The 18,730-nt window shown below is 47.9% G+C and overlaps 1 protein-coding gene across 1 annotated transcript; it reads left to right on the top strand.

The window, feature by feature from the left end:
* Positions 1-316: 316 nt before the first annotated feature.
* Positions 317-18,714, top strand: TMEM33 (transmembrane protein 33). The gene is made up of 7 exons (XM_060246330.1): positions 317-673; positions 6,990-7,084; positions 8,004-8,191; positions 10,585-10,652; positions 12,243-12,376; positions 14,967-15,050; positions 18,282-18,714. The coding sequence occupies exons 1-7, from the start codon at positions 617-619 to the stop codon at positions 18,409-18,411; spliced, it is 756 nt and encodes a 251-aa protein (XP_060102313.1). The 5' UTR covers positions 317-616; the 3' UTR covers positions 18,412-18,714.
* Positions 18,715-18,730: the final 16 nt, after the last annotated feature.

The raw sequence follows: 18,730 nt of genomic DNA, 5'->3' as shown, positions 1-18,730 counted from the left end.
TGCTTTAGCAATCCTTTGCAGCTGGATTTTCCTGTGCAAAACAGCAAAATCTACTTGGAAACTAAAAGTGCATTATCCAACATGTGTGAAATTAGCCTTAGGCACCCACGAAAGGTCTCCTGTGAACCAGCCAGCCCTTGTCAGCGGAAAAACCGGTCCGAGGAGGGTTACGGAATCGCAGCTAAGGAGGCGCGGCGGGAAGGAAAGAGAGAAAGGCGGAGTCCGTCAACAGGCCTTCTAGACCGCCTCGGTGCAAGAAGCGAGACGTTTCGCGCCCTCAGAAACTACAAGCCCCATCATGCTCCTGGCCTGACTCCCCGGATGAGGTTTCCTTCGGGCGCATGCGCACTGGCGCATCATTCCGCCGGTCGAGAGCTGCCTTGAGGTCCTTGTCGCCTGCCGGAAGGTTCTAGCGCGCGCGTTGCGCACTCGGCGGCCGTTGCCCTTCTCTGGCCTTCCTTCCGCCCGGAACCGGCTCGAGCGTTCCCTGGGGCGCGTGGGACGGCGGCCGCAGCAGCCTCGCCCGGAGTTTGCGGGTTCTCCTTCCCTCTCCCCCCTCCCGTTTCCTCCCGGTGGATTAACTCTCTCCTCCCCGGGCTGTGGCGGCGGCGCGGGCATGGCGGACACGGCGCAGAACGGGCCCATGCAGGGAGGCGCCGGAGGAGGAGCCGTGGTGAGTGCGGGAAGGCGCTGCAGGGGACAGTCGCCGCTCTGGGAGTGATTTTTGGCACCTTTTCTGGGCCTGTCTACACGGGGGGGCTTGAAACCGGTTTCAGACCACTTGCGGCTGAGGCCGTGGGAATGGGCGCCCTGCAGAAGGACGCCCGAGAGAGGTCCCCCCCCCGGAAGCTGCCCCCACCTTCGGGTTCTTTCAGAGGGAGAGGCAGAGCAGGAGATCTGTCTCAAAAGAGATTTCAGGAGATCTTTTTCCCAACGAGTTTTGGGTAGGCGATACTGTTGCTCTCTCGTTTTCAGTTCATGCTGACAACAGCCCTGTGAGGTAGGTTAGGCAGCGAGTGCACAGCTGGCCTGAAAGTGCCTGGTGGGCTTATGTGGCACAGGGGAGATTCGAACTTGGGTCTCTCAGATCTGACAGTCCTCGCTCTAGTATGCTAGCAGCTTTCTCCAGGGAGCTCAGGGAGGAAGATGTCAGCCTCCCACTTTAAAAACAGCCCTGCTGGAGTGGATCCTCAGCCCATCCAGTCCAGCATGCTGCTTCATCCAGAGTCCAGCCATCTGCTCTAGAGTAGGGGTGCCCAAACTTGTTTAATATAAGAGCCACATTGAATACATGTCAGATGTTTGAGAGCCGCAAGACATAAACATCACGTTTGAGAGCCACAAGAAGGAAGGAAGGCAAGAAGGCAAATGGGGGGGGGTTATGAGAGGGGGAAAGAAAGCAACTTTAACTGTATTCTCCAAGCTGCTGGCTGGCTTGGTTTAAACAGAGCCAGCTGACAGGGCAGCAGGGGGTTTGAGAGCCACACAATATGTGAGAAAGAGCCACATGTGGCTCCCAAGCCACAGTTTGCCCACTCCTGCTCTAGAGAGTTGACAGAAAGGGCATAGAGGTCAAGGTCTCTGCAGATTCTGCCTCCTAGCCATGGCATTCAGAGGTATACTCTCTGTGTATTTGGAGGCTGTCTTCAGACACCTTTCCTAGTAGCCACTGTGGTGGACTTCTCCTCTATCAGTCTGTCTGATCTACTTTTAAACCATACTGTGTATGGTTGTGGCCATTGCTATGTTCTCTGCCAGTGACTTGTATAATGTTATTACTCATTGACTTTTGTCCTGAATCTACAGTCCCATCAATTTCATTGGGTGCCCCTGAGTCCTAGTAATATGGGAGAAAGACTCTAACTTGGTTCTGTTGCTTCAGACCAACATGGCTACTCACCTGGATTTATATTTATGGGAGAAAGAGAAAAACTTTTCCCTGCCTGTTCCCCCCCCCCCCCCATTCCCCTGCATAACTGTATAAACCTCTATCATGCTGAAAAGGCTCAGACTCCTCATCCCTTTCTCATTAAAAAGGTGTTTTCCTCCTCAGTGTCCTCTCAGTGACCTTGTGTGACTGGCCCAAGGTCACCCAGCAAGCTTCCTGGCAGTGTGCAGATTGGAACTCAGCTCTCCCAGCTTTTATCCAGAGCTTGTGATAAGTAAATGCTCAGTCCCTGAACATGTTCTCAGAGCTCAGTACTCAAATTTGGGGAAAACTGTTATACGTTCCATGAGTCCTGGGGGCCTTTGTTGGACTGCAGGCTCATTAATATGTTGGGATGGAACCAAGGGTGAAAGCTATCTTCCATGTTTGTAGCAGGCCCAGTGAAACAATGCTTGTGTCCTGACAAAGCCATATAAGAGCCAGTTTGGTGTTGTGGTTAGGAGCGTGGACTCTAATCTGGGAGAACTGGGTTTGATTCCCCACTCCTCCACATGCACCTGCTGGTGTGTTCTTGGGTCAGTCACAGTTCTCTCAGAGCTGTTCTGATAGGAGCAGCTCTCGAAAGAGTTTTCTCAGTCCCACCTACCTCACAAGGGTATCTGTTGTGTGGAGGGGAAGGGAAAGGAGGTTGTAAGTTGTTCTGAGACTCTGCGGGAAGGGTGGGGTATAAACCCAATCTCTTCTCTTCCCTAAGCATGCATAAGGTGCTTTTTATACCTGTTGGATGATCACGTATGCCTCTCGCAGATCTTGGCTTATAGGATGGAAGCTCCAGGGCCTTTGGGGTTGTGTTGGAAGAGAGGACATTTCAATTCCTGCATCAGATGCAGCCCTTTCCACCGTTCCCTGCGCTCCTAAAGGAAGGACCTCCTTCTTTGCCTCTGGTGACCTCGGTGGGCTTAAGAAGAGCCCTAATGGATCAGACCAATGGTCCATCTAGTCCAGCATCCTGTCTCACACAGTGGCCAACCAATTCCTCTGGAGGGTCAACAACAGGCATAGAGGCTGAGGCTGATATTGCCTATTGGCTCTGGGATTCAGAGGTTTAGTGCCTCTGAAAGTGGAGGTTCCCCTCAATCACCATGGCTAGTAGTGACTGATAAGACTTCTCCATGAATCTGTCTTGAGCTCTCCTTCTGGGAATGTGACTTATTATTTCTCTTTCTTGGAACCTCCTTTGCTCTTCTCCTGTCTGCAGCTGTGGGCAGATGTTTGCAGGTCAGGGTGAAAGAGTGAACACAACTTTGGTGCCTCTTTTAAAAACAGATGCTGGAGTTCAAACCTCTGTTGTTATAGTTTCTGAACCACTCAAAGATGTGATTAAAATGTGGAATTCACTGCCACAGGAGGTGGTGGCGGCTACAAGCACAGCCAGCTTCAAGAGGGGATTGGATAAAAATATGGAGCAGAGGTCCATCAGTGGCTATTAGCCACAGTGTGTGTGTGTGTATATATATATTTTGGCCACTGTGTGACACAGAGTGTTGGACTGGATGGGCCATTGGCCTGATCCAACATGGCTTCTCTTATGTTTTTATGTTCACTCAATGGATGTGTGTTTGACAGTGCAGTTGTTGATCCTAGCACCGACAAAATGGGCTTTTGAAACATATCTCTATCTCATAGTAAGCAATATAGATCGTACATAACGTATATAGTTCTGAGCGTTCTACTGAAAAAAAGATACTATCTTGCATGAACACAACATTTGTTCTACAACCTGCTTTCTGTGCAGATAAGCCATGATGTGACCAAACGTGAGACTGGGTTTAAATGCTGCCTGGCTTCTTCAGGCTGCCTGGGAATAATGCATCAGAAGCAAACTGATCCCAAATAAAGTCCTGCTGATTTTAGTGAGGTTTACTTCTACCTAAGCGTGCTTTCTGTCTTACCTTATCCTTCATCAGTCAATGTGGCAAAAACTGCCTGGGCCACTGGCTGTGCAGGCGATCCCATATCACGTTCATGTTGAGCAGCACGCTTCCAAAATTTGCAAGTAGATCAACTGTGGGCGTATTTAGGAGCTTGCGGCAGGGAGTGGGGGCAGGGAAAACAGCCAGCATCCTGCCAGTTTGTTTTGTGCTTTTTCTGCATGGGGTGGGTGTGGTTGTGTCAAAACCAGATTCATCCTGCCCCTTGTACTTGGTAGGCAGGCAGGACTCTGGGCAGAACACACAGAGGCAGGCAAGACTTCCCTTTTATGCATCTCTTCCCAACCATCTTCCGCTCTCCCATTAAAAGAAGCGGTCTCTCTGTGTGGTGACTTATGCCAAGCCTGGGCTACTTGCTGATGGGGCGGATTAGGTGCATTTTTGAATGTGCCAGTATTGAGAATCCTCAGTCCCAGGCAAGCAGTTACAAAAAGGGGTGGGTGGGTAATAAAGTTCTAAAGTTTAGATGACTAGGGAAGGGAATGGCAAACCACCCTGTAAAAAGTCAGCCAAGAAAATGTCGTGATGTGACGTCACCCCGTGGGTTGGTAATGACGGTGCTTGCACAGGGGACTACCTTTACCTTTTTACGGCTGCCTCAGGTACCTTAGTGAGTCAGAATCTGGGCAGGCCTGGCTTGGCTTATATTCTGGGACTGTATGCTTTCACTTGGCATTTTCCTTAACCTGCGGCTGAAACTTTCTAGCAGTGCTAGTATAACACTGTGATGCTGTGCCAGTGTGCAGTCAGAAATGTTTTGATCATGTTGGAGCGGGTTCCAGTGTGGAGTCGTTAGAGGCAGTGCTCCCTCTAAGCTGTGGAGTCTTGTGAAGCAAAAAGTCCACTTTGTGAGCTACTGGCATTAAAAGTTATGAGCTACTGCATAAATTTGGTTGTTCTGGGGCCATTTTGCCTGAGCAAAGACAAAAATGGGCGAGCTGGGGGCTAAAAAACTGTGAGCTAGCCCACACTAACCCGGCTTAGAGGGAACACTGGTTAGAGGTGAATTTTGCCTCCTGCTAGGTGCCTTCAGTAGCAAGCGAGTGCCCAACACCGTTCATCTCTTTGGTAATCTTCCAGGCTGTGTTTGTACGGTTGCCTGACAGGTTCAGCATGAGAAGTGCCCTCCCCTTGGGGTCTGTCATGCATGGCCCACAGCAAAGGACTCCCAGACCGTTTTAGGTGACCGTGGGAAATTCCCTGCAGGTGTTGTAAGTGCCTTGGATGCACTCTTTTGTGGGATGTGTGCCAATATGTTTTCTATAGTAAATCTGTCACAACTGTTGCCTGGGCTTGCAGAATCAAGGAATCGAAAACTCGGATAAAGCTGCCTGCTGTCCTAGCCGTGAGGCAAACCAGATACCCTTGTGCTCTGAACAACGCAAGGCTCCCTTTGAGCTAGAGCTGGGGTGGCCAAACTGGGGTTTGGGAGCCACATGTGGCTCTTTCACATGTATTGTGTGGCACTTGAAGCTCCCACCACCCTGCCAGTTAGCTTGGAGAAGGCATTTGTTTCTTTAAATCACATTTTCCAAATGGTTTTAAAAAAACACTATTTACAAATAACAAGAAGGATAATAAAAAGATCAACAAAAACATCATATATTTAAAGCTATAATTATCCTATAACACTATGTTCACAGCTAAACTTTTATCCTTCTTACAGTTCAGTTCCTTCCAATCAAATGCATCTCATATAGTAATCTCGGGGAATTGGGAATTTATTTAATAAGACCTATTGTTGTCCGCTGGTGGTGCATTTTATTTATTGTTTTTACTGTTTAATTTTAATATGGTGTTTTAACTTTGATAAGAGCCCTGTGGCACCGAGTGTTAGAGCTGCAGTGCTGCAGTCCTAAGCTCTGCTCACAACCTGAGTTTGATCCCCAGCGGAAGCTGGGTTCAGGTAGCCGGCTCAAGGTTGACGCAGCCTTCCATCCTTCCGAGGTCAGTAAAATGAGTCCCCAGCTTGCTGGGGGGTGGGGTGGGGTGGGGAAGTGTAGATGATTGGGGAAGGCAATGGCAAACCACCCCGTAAAAAGTGTGCTGTGAAAACGTTGTGAAAGCAACGTCATCCCAGAGTCGGAAATGACTGGTGCTTGCACAGGGGACCTTTCCTTTCCTTTAACTTTGATATGTAGGTTTTTTATTGTTATTATTATATGTTGTGATCCGCCTTGAGCCCATTTATGGGAAAAGGCGGAATATAAGCCTACTAAATAAAATAAATAAATAAATTTCCATCTCTCAATGTGAATTTTCTAAACATTTAAAAATGCAAAAAATCTCTATAACTTTCATTTTACTATCGTTGTTATCTATAAATAGTGTTTTTTTAAACAATTTGGTAAATAAAATAAAAAAAATAAAAAGATCACTTTTTCAAGCCAAGCCAGCCAATGACTTGAAGAATACATTAAAGTTGCTTTCTTTCCACCTCTCCCTCCCCCATCTATTTGTCTTCCTTCCTTCCTTAACTATCTTGCAGCTCTCAAACATCTGATGTTTGTGTTTTGTGGCTCTCAAACATCTGACATTCTGTGTGGCTCTCACGCTGAGCAAGCTTGACCACCCCATGGCTAGAGCCAGAGCAGAGATATAAGTGTCTCTCGCTTGACAGAGAGAACTCTAGCTTTCTCTGTTATACCTCTGAGGATGCCAGTCACAGCTGCTGGCGAAACGTCAGGTTCCAAAACTCCAAGACGATGGCCACACGACCTGGAAAATCTACAGGATCTAATGAGGCTTTCATACTTTGGTCATGTTATGAGAAGATTAGACTCATTGGAAAAGACGATGACGCTAGAAAAAGTTGACGGCATCAGGAGAAGAGGAAGACAAACATGAGATGGATTGACTTAGTAAAGGAAGCCACAGCCTTCAATGGCTTTTAATGATAGGACGTTTTGGAGGACGTTAATTCATAGCAAAGCAATAGGGGGTTGCCATAAATCGGAAAAGACTTGTCACTTCTCACACACACACACACACACACACACACACACACACACACAATCTCTCTTCATACTGCCTGAAATTTACCATATCCATAACCCAAGGGTGTTTTTTTAAATCTGTAAGTGATAGATATTTTATATCTTTCCTTCTAGCAATTCCTGATGGCTAATAAATTGGACACAGCAATGTGGCTGTCCCGGATATTCACAGTTTACTGCTCGGCTTTATTTGTCCTGCCTCTTCTTGGGTACGTATCAGAACTACCTTGAAGACCACAATGCCCTTGTGCTGTGTGCGCCCTTAGAGAGGATGGTGGGTATGTTAGATGGGACTGAGAATGCCAATAAGGTGGCTGCTTCTGCATAACACACCAGCCCCGGTTGAACAGTTGTCAATTTCAGTGGAGGCTTTGAGCCTTTTCTGAAATCTCTCCTATCATGATCAATAGGTAAATATTTACTGATATTTAATAACCTTCATGCCTCTTTTGCAGTCTGTGCGTGCACATTCAGTGAGTTCAGGCAATTGGTCAAAGCTTTGACATTTTTCCTGTCAGATTGCTGTCCTCTGCAATAGAAGCTGTATAAGCATAGCTAATTTCAACCCAAATAGCATTACTATTCTGCTCTGGAGTAGTTGGCCCATGTCTGTTTTGCCAAATGCTGATTATATGAGTTTGGATCCAGCAAGAGCATTTCTGTGGGCAGGAGGCTTTTTGTCTGTGGCGTGCAAGCCCTCCCTTCCGCTCCTCTGCCTCCTAGAATTGTTTTGGGACCATCTTGAACTGCAGTGGGAAAAGGGAAGGAGAGAAACTGGTAATGCACAGATGGAAATCCTTCCGCCTGCAGAAGCGTTCCGTTGGATCCAGGCCAGAGGCAGCTAGTTTCAAACAGATAAATATTCTTATATTGTTCACCGTAGTCTTTTCCCCCCTTTCCTCTCCAAAGAAACACAGATCACTTCTTGAGCCCTTCCCCGATCCCCACTTGATGCACCTGTGGTGTTCAGCACCAAAGCACAAGGGCTGCTTCTTCAGTGTGGAGCAGTGATTGTGCGTGGGCTGGGGCGGCTCCAGAGCACTTGCAATGGTGATGCAATGCTCGCGGGAGGAAGCCCGGCAGCTGTGGCCTGGTTTGCATGGTAACCTCTCCTTTGATAATTCGCAGGTTGCACGAAGCGGCGAGTTTCTATCAGCGTGCCTTGCTGGCGAATGCTCTCACCAGCGCCCTCCGACTTCACCAAAGGCTGCCACACTTCCAGCTGAGCCGGGCCTTTCTGGCCCAGGCGCTGCTGGAGGACAGCTGCCACTATCTCTTATATTCCCTCATCTTTGTGAATTCCTACCCAGTTACCAGTATCCTTTCTCCCAAGGGTTCTTCGGAGACTTGGAGCACTTTCCGTTCCAGAGCGACCTGGTTGCGAGCCTTGGCAGCAAGGCTTATTGGGTGACCTTGTATCGGTCACTTGTTCCTGGCCTAGTCTACCTTGCGGGATTCCTGTTAGGATCAAGCTAGCTGTGGGGTGCATATGTTGACTTTTGCTTTTGGAAAAAAAGGGAGGTGGGGGGATGAAAATGTAATCAGTGAGGTATGGTGGTGTCATGGGTTTACGTGTTGTTTCCAGACCAGATAACAGAAACAAGCAGTTCCCAGAAGAAGAAAGATTGCAGATTTATACCCCGTCCTTCTCTCTGAATTAGAGACTCAGAGCGGCTTACAATCTCCTATATCTTCTCCCCCCCACAACACACCCTGTGAGGTGGGTGGGGCTGAGAGGGCTCTCGCAGCAGCTGCCCTTTCAGGGACAACTCCTGCGAGTGCTATGGCTAACCCAAGGCCATTCCAGCAGGTGCAAGTGGAAGAGTGGGGAATCAAACCCGGTTCTCCCAGATAAGAGTCTTCACACTTAACCACTACACCAAACATACAGCACACCCAACAGCTTACAGAGGGGGAGGCTGCTAAGTTTTTGCAGCTTTGTACTGCTGAAGATGGATGATAAATTTAGTAGCATAAGCATTAAAAAGTAAGGCAAATTAGTATTTGGAAGGGCGACCTCCAAGGTTGTGACTCAGAGGCAGGCAATAGCAAAGCACCTCTGAAATGTCTCTTGTCTTAAAAAAAGGTTTAGCTTGATGCCTAGTGGAGCACGACACTAAAAAGAGCTAGAACGTCTGGCTGCCAGACGATCTTAGGAGCTCCTGGTTATGTGGCACACATGGCGATGCGATGATGATAAGTAAGGCAAGTTGGCTATGCCTGCAGGAACAACTAATTGATTCATGTGGTTAAAAACTCCCAAGACCATTTTGGTGATTCTCTTAGAACAGGGGTGGGGAACTTTTTTTCTGCCAAGTGCCATATGGATATTTATAACATCATTTGCGGGCCATAAAAAAACATCAACTTAAAAAACTGCTCCACCAAGAGAGAAAGATTCAGGCCAGTAAAATTAATGCAAATAATTGTTTTTCTATTTGAAGTCATGTGGGGAGAGCCTAATCTCACACACACACACACACACGGCCCGCCACTGTAGGCAAATGCATAGGTCCAGGGCTTTTTTGTAGAAAAAGCCCAGCAGGAACTCAGTAGCATATTAGACCACATCCCCTAATATTAGCATATTAGGCCACACCATCTGGGATAATCAAGTGCAAACTGAACCATGGCAGTAACATTTCCAGGCCCTGCAGCAATTCTGGCCGGCCAGCCAGGCCCCAGGGAGGCTGCCGCACAGTACATCTGGGCCCTGTGATCCCTGCCTGGCCCTGGGGAGGCTGCTGCACAGCGTGGCCCGGTCCCACGATCCTCGCTGGCCAGCCAGGCCCCAGGGAGGCTGCCACATGGCTTGGTTCAGTCCAGCAATCCCCAAGGGCCACACCAAGTGACCTCGAGGGCCGTTCCCCACCCCTGTCTTAGAACTTGAGGCTTGGCTTCTGAGACTGCATTTGACAGCTCTCTGACTCAAGTGTCAAAATGCTACCTCTAGATCAGTTGGAGCTGGAGATGCAGGCATCACTTTAATGGGGGCCAAAGGGAGAAAAGGAGGGAATTTCTTTTAAAAATAGCTTTACCCATCTTTAATTGATTAAATGTTGCACAGGAGCTCTGGAGTGAAATCCAAGACTCAGCTGCCCAAATAGATCTGCATGTTGCTGGGACCTCTTTACAAATAATTGCAGAAAGCTGCCTTATGATCAAGTCAAACCCTGGCTCTGTCAAGCTCAGTGTAGTCTACCCAGACTGGCAGTGGCTCTCCAGAGCCTCAGTTGGAGGTTTTTCCCGTTGCTTGGTACTTGATCCTTTTAGCTGAACCTGGGACCTTCAGCATGCAAAGTAGAGCCCAGTCTTGTTGATGGAGGAGGGATTTATAGTTGAATTTGCCTAAGTTCCCACTTTCCATTGGCAAGTAGTATCCCCTCCCTTCTCCATTGGTTCTGGTGCACTGCTCAAAAATGGCTTCAGAAAGCATACGAGTGCTCTCTTGACCAAGTAATTGGTCGGTTGATTGTTCTCTGTTAAAATTGCCTTTCCACGTTCAAAGGGCTGGACCTTCTGCCCTCCTCACCCCCATCCAGCTGTCCTTAGCCAGGCCTCCTTGGAAACCTCCTGCCCCTGGGACATCGAACAGAGACCAAAGGTGTTCTGACACCGTTGAGTGGGAGCAAGTGCTTGCAAGTTCATCCTGAAATGATGCGATGCCATGTGTGAAAGGTTTGCCGTTTTTCCTTATCGTCCGCTCCAGTGAGTATTTTCCCTGTTCTGTTGTTCTCTTTGCTTCATGCTGCTACCTACACAAAGAAGGTCCTGGATGTAAGTATGATAAGAGCACCTGATGCTTCCTGCCCCCCACTCCTCATAGGAAGGGAAGAGTGAAAATGTAATGTGCTGGGCTGGGTCCCTCAGACAGTCAGCAGCCACAGGCCTTCCTGGATCTCCTCTCCCAGCAGCCGTTTCCAACCTTTGGAAACTTTATTCCTGGGTAGAACTTCTGCCTCTTTTGTTAGGAGAGCTCTCACAAGGGGCAGAGGGAACGGTTTTGCCCCCTTCCCAAGGCAGCCTCCCAATCTCTATGGCTATTACCTAAGAACATAAGAGAAGCCATGTTGGATCAGTCCAATGACCCATCCAGTCCAACACTCTGTGTCACACAGTGGCCAAAAAGCCCAGGTGCCATCAGGATGTCCAACAGTGGGGCCAGAACACTAGAAGCCCTCCCACTATGCCCCCCCATCCCAAAGCACCAAGAGTACAGAGCGTTTCTTGCCCCAGACAGAGAGTTCCATCAATACCCTGTGGCTAACAGCCACTGATGGACCTCTGCTCCATATGTTTATCCAATCCCCTCTTGAAGCTGCCTATGCTTGTAGCTGCCACCACCTCCTGTGGCAGTGAATTCCACGTTAATCACCCTTTGGGTGAAGAAGTACTTCCATTTATCAGTTCTAACCTGACTGCTCAGCAATTCATGTGAGTCCCACGTCCCTGGGAAACATGGCTGCTGGGACGCCAAGGCGAGTGGGGATCCTTGCCCCGGGAGCTGTTTGTGTTTTCAGGGTAGGGGCTGGTTTGGAGGAAGGGGTGTGGGCTGTGAGAGATGCAGTGTCCTGGGATCAAGGTGCAGGGAGGAAACAGCAGGTCACATGTTCATTACTGTTGCACAGCAGAGAGCAGGCCCAGCCTCTCAGTCTGCAGCTGGGAGGGATTAACATTTAGGTGAGGTTCCACTTAAATGTACTTTCAGCCTTTGCTTTTCCTGGATGACTGAGGTCTTCCAGCCATTATAAGACCCCTCATTTCGCTGGCCACCCACTGGTTGAGTGGGGCAAGAGGCCTTAAGTTGCAATCCTTGTTCCAAGAGTTAGTTCTTCTCATTAGTTTTTGAAATTTAAATTAATCTTTAATTTTGATTAGATTAAATTTGATCAATTAATTTAAAGATTAATCTGTGATTTTTTTTTTCCATTTAAAAAAGCCTTGAAAAGTAGATGATGCATATCTGTGGGAGAGCCATTTTATGTGGCTAGCCAGTGGGTGTGCCATTTTGTATGGCGCTCCCTTGCAGCTGTCCAATACGTGCATTTTTAAAAAGATGTATATGAACTTTCTACCAGAACGTGTGAAATATTCTGTGGCATGTATGACTTGTAGTTAAGCTACAGACAGCATTGCATCTCACAATATGTATGTTGACTTTTTTCTTTCTGAAGAAATATATTTTAAAGGTCTCCAGCGATTTCCCCCCTTTTATTTTTTAGACTTTGGAAATTCAGATAGCCATCTGTTGGCATTCAGAGTTTGTAAAGTATTTGCAAATGCTGTGAAGCTGAATATTTATTTATGCAACAAGCGTGCAAAAACTGCTCGTTTTCTTTGAAATTTCTTTTCTTTTTCCTTTTGAAGGCCAGGGGTTCCAACAGTCTTCTCTTCCTACGGAATCTCTTGGACAAATTGAATGCTAATCAGCAGAACATCCTCAAATTTATAGCTTGCAATGAAATCTTCTTGATGCCGGCAACCGTGTTCATGCTTTTCAGGTATGACAGACGATCCTTTGACTTCTTTTTAATGATCAACCTGTTCTGTAGCCCAGTTAGAATATGCAAGGCTATAAAGGAGCCATGGAGTATCCTTGCAGTGTCCTGCTTCAGGGATCTGTTTGACTGACCGGGAACTGAGACTCAGATTGGAGGTTGTCAGCTGAGCTGCGAGAAGTTCTGGGTTTGAGCTGCGTAACATTTGCTGCATAACTGTCCAAGGATGGTTGCTCTACTCCTCCGGTGGGAGATTTGCATAGTCCAGGGGTGGCCAACAGTAGCTCTCCATGCTGGGGCTGATGGGAGTTGTAGGCGAAAAATATCTGGAGAGCTACTGTTGGCCACCTTTGGCATAGTCCGTATTCATCAGCTGTTGCAGGAACGTGATTTTCAAGTGCATGAAGAGAGTCCAGATTCCTTCTCATGAACGCAAACCTGGGGCTTGAGTGTCAAGTTCAGTAAGCGATCTCTGATGCAGAAGCAGCTAGCTCAGTTCAGCTCTGTAACACATCCCACATGTTCCTGGTTGGAATGGATTATATGAACGGTACTAGCCACATTCTTTGAGCTGCAGCACTCACTTTGTGTGAGCCTGGCAAGTGGGCTTTGCCTGGATGCACTCTATTAAAAGCTTTTTTGAAAAAAGCAGTGTGTGCAGCATCGTAACAATGGTGGATGTTTTCTCACAAGTACCACAAAGGTTGTTCAGTTCTTGTCTTTAAAAGAAACATTCTGGGAAGCGTCCTGTGTGTTCGGGAGGAGGGGAGAGGAAATTACAGGCATGGTTTATGCTGCTTCCTGCGGTAGGAAAGTGAACTCCTCTGTATGAGTGGACCCTCTTGGATGGGGGTGGCCAAACTTGCATAACAGGAGAAGAAGAAGAAGACTGCAGTTTTATATCCTGCTCTTCTCTCTGAATTAGACTCAATCGCCTATATCTTCTCCCCCCCACAACAGACACCCTGTGAGGTGGGTGGGGCTCAGAGGGCTTTCACAGCAGCTGCCCTTTCAAGGACAACTGTAATAGCTATGGCTAACCTAAGGCTATTCCAGCAGCTGTAAGTGGAGGATTGGGGAATCAAACCTGGTTTTTCCAGATAAGAGTCTGCACACTTAACCACTACACCAAAGAGCCACATTGAATAAATGTCAGATGTTTGAGAGCCACAAGACATGAAGGAAGGAAGGAAGGCGAATAGATGGTGAGGGAAGAAGGGGAGGTGGAAAGAAAGCAACTTTAATTTTAAATGCATTCTCCAAGCCACTGACTCTCTTGGCTTGGAGAAGAAGATGATATTGGATTTATATACTCAGAGTCTCAGAGCGGTCACAATCTCCTTTACCTTCCCCCCCACAACAGACATCTTGTGAGGTAGGTGGGGCTAAGAGAACTCTTACAGCAGCTGCCCTTCAAGAACAACAACTATGAGAGTTATGGCTGACCCAAGGCCATTCCAGCAGGTGCAAGTGGAGGAGTGGGAAATCAAACCAGGTTCTCCCAGATAAGAGTCCACGCACTTAACCACTACACTAAACTGGCTCTCAGTGATTTAAAGAGACAAATGTCTTCTCCAAGCTGGCTGATGGGGTGGTGGGGGCTTCCAGAGCCACACAACGTGTGAAAGAGCCACATGTGGCTCCTGAACCACAGTTTGGCCACCCCTGCTCTTGGAGTTCCCATTTCTCAAACAAAAGCTGCCGTCCCATCAGTGTCCGTATAGAAAGGGTTAGGCTGCTCCTCCCATCTAGTGCGAATTCTGAAGTTGCTTCCTTGACTGAATTTGACAGTTTCAGCTGCCGCACAGCTAATCAGTGTTAGGGATAATTCAGACACCACCTTCCCATATGAATCTGTCCTACCCACTGAATATCTTCAGAGACCATATTGTGGGTGCCCTGTCCGTGTGAATGATGCCTGGACTTCAGAATTCCCTCCTCAGAGATGCCTGCTTGGTGCCTGGTTTATGGTCCTTGTGCTTCTTTCCCTTTCCTTTTATTGCTTTAGAAGTTCATTGATTTACCAACCTTGAGGGGCAGAAAAAATGTGTGTTCTTTGTCGTTTTGGATGCAAGGGGTAAAAGGACTGAGGCAAATTTTGCTTCCACCGAAGTAATCTTAGGCTCATTGTCTCTAAGCAAATAAAATGGAGATGCCCAAGTATAGGGAGGCGCCTGATCTAATCAGTGGCTTCATATAGTAATCGCTAATATTCTCAAAAAAGAGAACATGCAAGTTGAACATGTTTTGTTTTCTTTTGTTTCCCTCAGCTTTTAATGATGTCTAGGCATTGCTGCTGCTGCTGCTGTGTATTCCCCTGTGGTTCTTTTTAGCATTGTTGTTGATGTTTTGTTAATATGGTGCCTTTTCCTAGCTGCCACAACATTTTCAAAATGTAAGCTAACATGCACTGGTGTATTTCTCATCAGTTTATGTGTATTAAAACAGTGTTGCTGAGGGGTTTTGTTTTTGTTTGAAAGCGTTTGTAGTACACATTAAAAAAGTGAAAGGTTTAGAAATCAAGCATTGTATTCTTAAATTAATCTTTCCTTTATAATTGCTCCCCCCCTTTTCCCCTCCCCTTTCTTTCCAGTGGGCAGGGAAGCTTGCTGCAGCCTTTCATCTACTACAGGTTTCTCACGCTCCGGTACTCCTCCCGCAGAAATCCTTATTGCCGGTAAGAAACCAATGAGGAATTTCCCCTGTGCCCATAATCATTACTGTACTTCGGAAGTGGGGGGTGGGGGTGGGATAGGCCCTGAGCCTTGGCAGTATCAGTTTTTTAAAGATGATCTGAAACTTGGTGATTTGCAAGGCCTTCCTCAGATTGCTTTCTGATCAGCCCTGGAAGAGCGAGGTTAAATCAAAAAGTGTGGGGAAGGGAGGACGAAGAAGCAGATATTGAATGTATACCCTGCCCTTCACTCTAACTCTCAAGAGTCTCGGAGCAGCTTACAATCTCCTCTCCCACAACAGACACCCTGTGAGGTGGGTGGGGCGGAGAGAATTCTCACAGAAGCTGCCGTTTTGAGGACAGCTCTGCAAGAGCTATGGCTGACCCAAGGCTGTTCCAGCAGCTGCAAGTGGAAGAGTGGGGAATTGAACCTGATTGTCCCAGATTAGAGTCTGCGCACTTAACTGCTACACCAAACTGGCCTGTGCATGGGAGGTTCTGTCAGGCCTGGCGCTGAGGTTTCCAGTGCCCCAGGCCAAAATTTGCCCCCCGCTCCCCCCTTCCCCCCCCTGCCCTCCCTCCATCCTAGCGCTGCAAGCCAGCCCACCCCCACCGCCCTCTTCCTCCCTCCCTTCGTGGTGCTGGAAGCCAGTGCCACGCTCCGCTTGCCTCCCCCTCCCCGCCGGGCCTATGCTTGTCCTTACCAACGTCAATGTTGCTGTGCGCGGCTTCTAAGGCTTTGAAGGGCCCGCGGGAGGAGAGTTCACTCTCCCTCCTTCCTGGAACCGGAAGTGAGGGGGAGCGAATTCTCCTATTGCGGGCCCTTCAAAGCCTTAGAAGCAACGCACAGCAATGTTGAAGCTGGTAAGAACCAGCCTAGGCTCGGCGGGGGTGGGGGAGGGGAGGCAAGCGGAGCACAGCGCAGCACTGGCTTCCAGTGCTGCAAAGGGAGGGAGGGAGGGCGGTGGCGGGAGGCGAGGCAAGCGGAGCGCAGCACTGACTTCCAGTTCTGCAGAGGGAGGGAGGGAGAGGGAGGAGGGTGGCGGGGGGGGGGGAGGTGCCCCAGGCCATTGCCTAGTTTGTAGACTCCCACCCACCGGCCCTGGGTTCTGTTTTCATCCTTTGGTGTTCCCCCTTCTGGATTTGGGGTTTTGAATGGCTTGAGTCTCTGGAGATAGCAGGCTTTGGTAGGCTGGATGAGCCAGTGCTCTGAAGGCAGAAAGGAGCTCTACCACGATCATGAGTTCCCCTGTTGGAGAAAGGAGACCCACCCCACCCCCCACCCCATGGATCCTTGCAACTTAAATCCAGGCTGAAACTAAACACATGGCTTGGAATCAGCCTCTCTAGGTCTTCTGCTCCCTCTTCCCTCATAGTGTCTTGTGGCGTAGACTGTGTACTGTGACGTTGTGTCTTGGCTGCCGCATATAGCCACAGACTTCAGGATTCACAAAGGGGAGGCCCTCAGTGGGCCTCTTTAGCTTGAAAGTGTACAGACTCCTGTCTCAAACTCTGAGATGGTTCTCGGGCGTAAAGGGTGGAGCGTTTGGATTCTCTGTGGGTTTATGAAGCTGTCGCAAAGAGCCAATGTGGGGCAGTGCTTGCCTGGGACCTCGGGAGACTCAGGCTCAGATTTCCATTCAGAGACAGAAGATCAGGTAGAAGAGGACAGTGCAAAATTAAAGTAAAAATATATTTACTCAGTTAAGATTCCCAAAAAACTCCTACACATTTCACCAGCAGGCTTCCTCAGAGGAATCTGTAATATATAACATGCAAAAGACATTGCTGAGTTCTCATAAATTATGGTTATTTAGCTAAAATTAGATAAATAAAGCATTGCGTTAAATCAGATTGCAACAGAAAATCACCCACTGGTGGACCTCCTGATGGCACTTGGGTTTTTTGGCCACTTTGTGACACAGAGTGTCGGACTGGATGGACCATTGGCCTGATCCGACATGGCTTCTCTTATGTTCTTAAAGCTACTAGAGCTTATTTTGTCCTTATGAAGGTAAAAGAAGGTGAGAGGAAAATTGTCCTGTACATACGAGAGCGAAGATAAAACTGCATGTTTTTTTCCTCCACTCCACACAGAGAGCACTGGGTGCCCTTTGGCCAGCCGCACATCCTTGGCCTAACCTGCCTCATGGGTGTGTGCATTTGTGTGCAAGTGATGAGAGGTTAAAATAGAGGTGCTCTCTGAAGGAACGATGAGATAGAAAAGTGCTAAAAGCTGCCTGCCTGGCTACCATCAGTACACTTTGGATGGAGAAAATTGTCCGTCTTCAAAGAAAAGTATAAACCGCATCCTTAGCCCACAGCTCCTGAGTCAAGTTTTCACTAGAAAATGAATAGTAAGAAGATAAACGATGGGAATATCAAAAGAAATGGCTGTAGACTTAGCAGCAGCCAACGTGTACAACAGGGGTGCCAAACTCATTTGTCAGGAAGGCCGGATCTGACATAATTGAGACCTTGTCATGCCGGGCCATGTGTGTCATAAAATATAATGCCAGGTAGTGAAGATGTAAACTTTATAAAGGACCCAGACAAACACAAAGTTTTTTTTTTAAACTTAAAACATGCTTAGAACATTAGCACTCTTGCAATATTTTGTTTATTTAGCAGTCTGTGATAACTGACAAATCTTGTTCTGAGGAGCCTCAGACAATAGAGGGAAGAGAGGCTTGGCTCAGTAGCTCTGCTGTGCGATCGAGAGAGCCTGGCAAAGCAAGCTCTCCCCCCCCCTTCCTCCCCAAGGGAGGAGGCTCAACCAATGGAGAAAATAGAGGCTTTGCTCCACAGCTCTTGTGTGATTGATCTAGCCTGGCAAAGCAAGCTGTGATGTGGAAGGAAGCAAGAGAGAGAAGGAAGCAGATGACAGCCAGTTGCTTGCAGGCCTGATAGGATCCCTCCGGGGCCTGATCTGGCCCTCAGGCCGCATGTTTGATACCTTTGAATAGAAGCCAGTCCAGCCCTAAAGCTAACTATAAAATGAATATAACTGGGCAGACGTTGAATTGGGCAGGCACGACCCAGCCCTCAACATACCTGGGCTCATGTTGAATCTCTAGTTGGCCATACAAGACTGTACGGCGCAGAATGCTCTCTGCAATGGCGCAATTGTTTGGTTCACTTCTCTGAAGAGATATTTGTATCCATGAGCGACACGTTGTGACTAGAGCCGCATAAACAGGCTTCTGATGTGAGGGGAAAAAATGTCTTTTTTAGGACTCTCTTCACTGAGCTGCGGATCGTTGTGGAACACATCATCATGAAGCCGTCGTGTCCCGTCTTCGTGCGCAGGCTCTGCCTCAGCAGCATTTCCTTTATCAGCAGACTGGCGCCCACGGTCGCATAGCTGGCTTCTGGGAAGCAGATGGGTGCATCTCTAACGAACATTTGGAGCAGCTGGTACTTCTGCCAGGGGTTTATAAAAAAAATTCGGCATCTCAGTCAAGGTGGTATGAAACTCTGTTGCTTCCCTTCCGAGAGCCTGTTCTGTGAATTGTATCCTGTGTTTAAAACAAAACGGAAAAAAAAAAATCTTGATTTTTTTTCAAGAAGATTTTGCAGTGCTTTTGTGAGCAATGAATGGCTGCCGTCTTAGACAAGATACTTCTTAAGGCAAAATAATAATAATCACCTGCATTGTATAAAATGACCCCTGTGCCGTCGTG

Source organism: Heteronotia binoei, chromosome 9 (genome assembly GCF_032191835.1).
Source record: "Heteronotia binoei isolate CCM8104 ecotype False Entrance Well chromosome 9, APGP_CSIRO_Hbin_v1, whole genome shotgun sequence".
In the NCBI taxonomy this organism is placed as follows: domain Eukaryota; kingdom Metazoa; phylum Chordata; class Lepidosauria; order Squamata; family Gekkonidae; genus Heteronotia; species Heteronotia binoei.
This window is presented reverse-complemented; position numbering and strand designations above follow the sequence as displayed.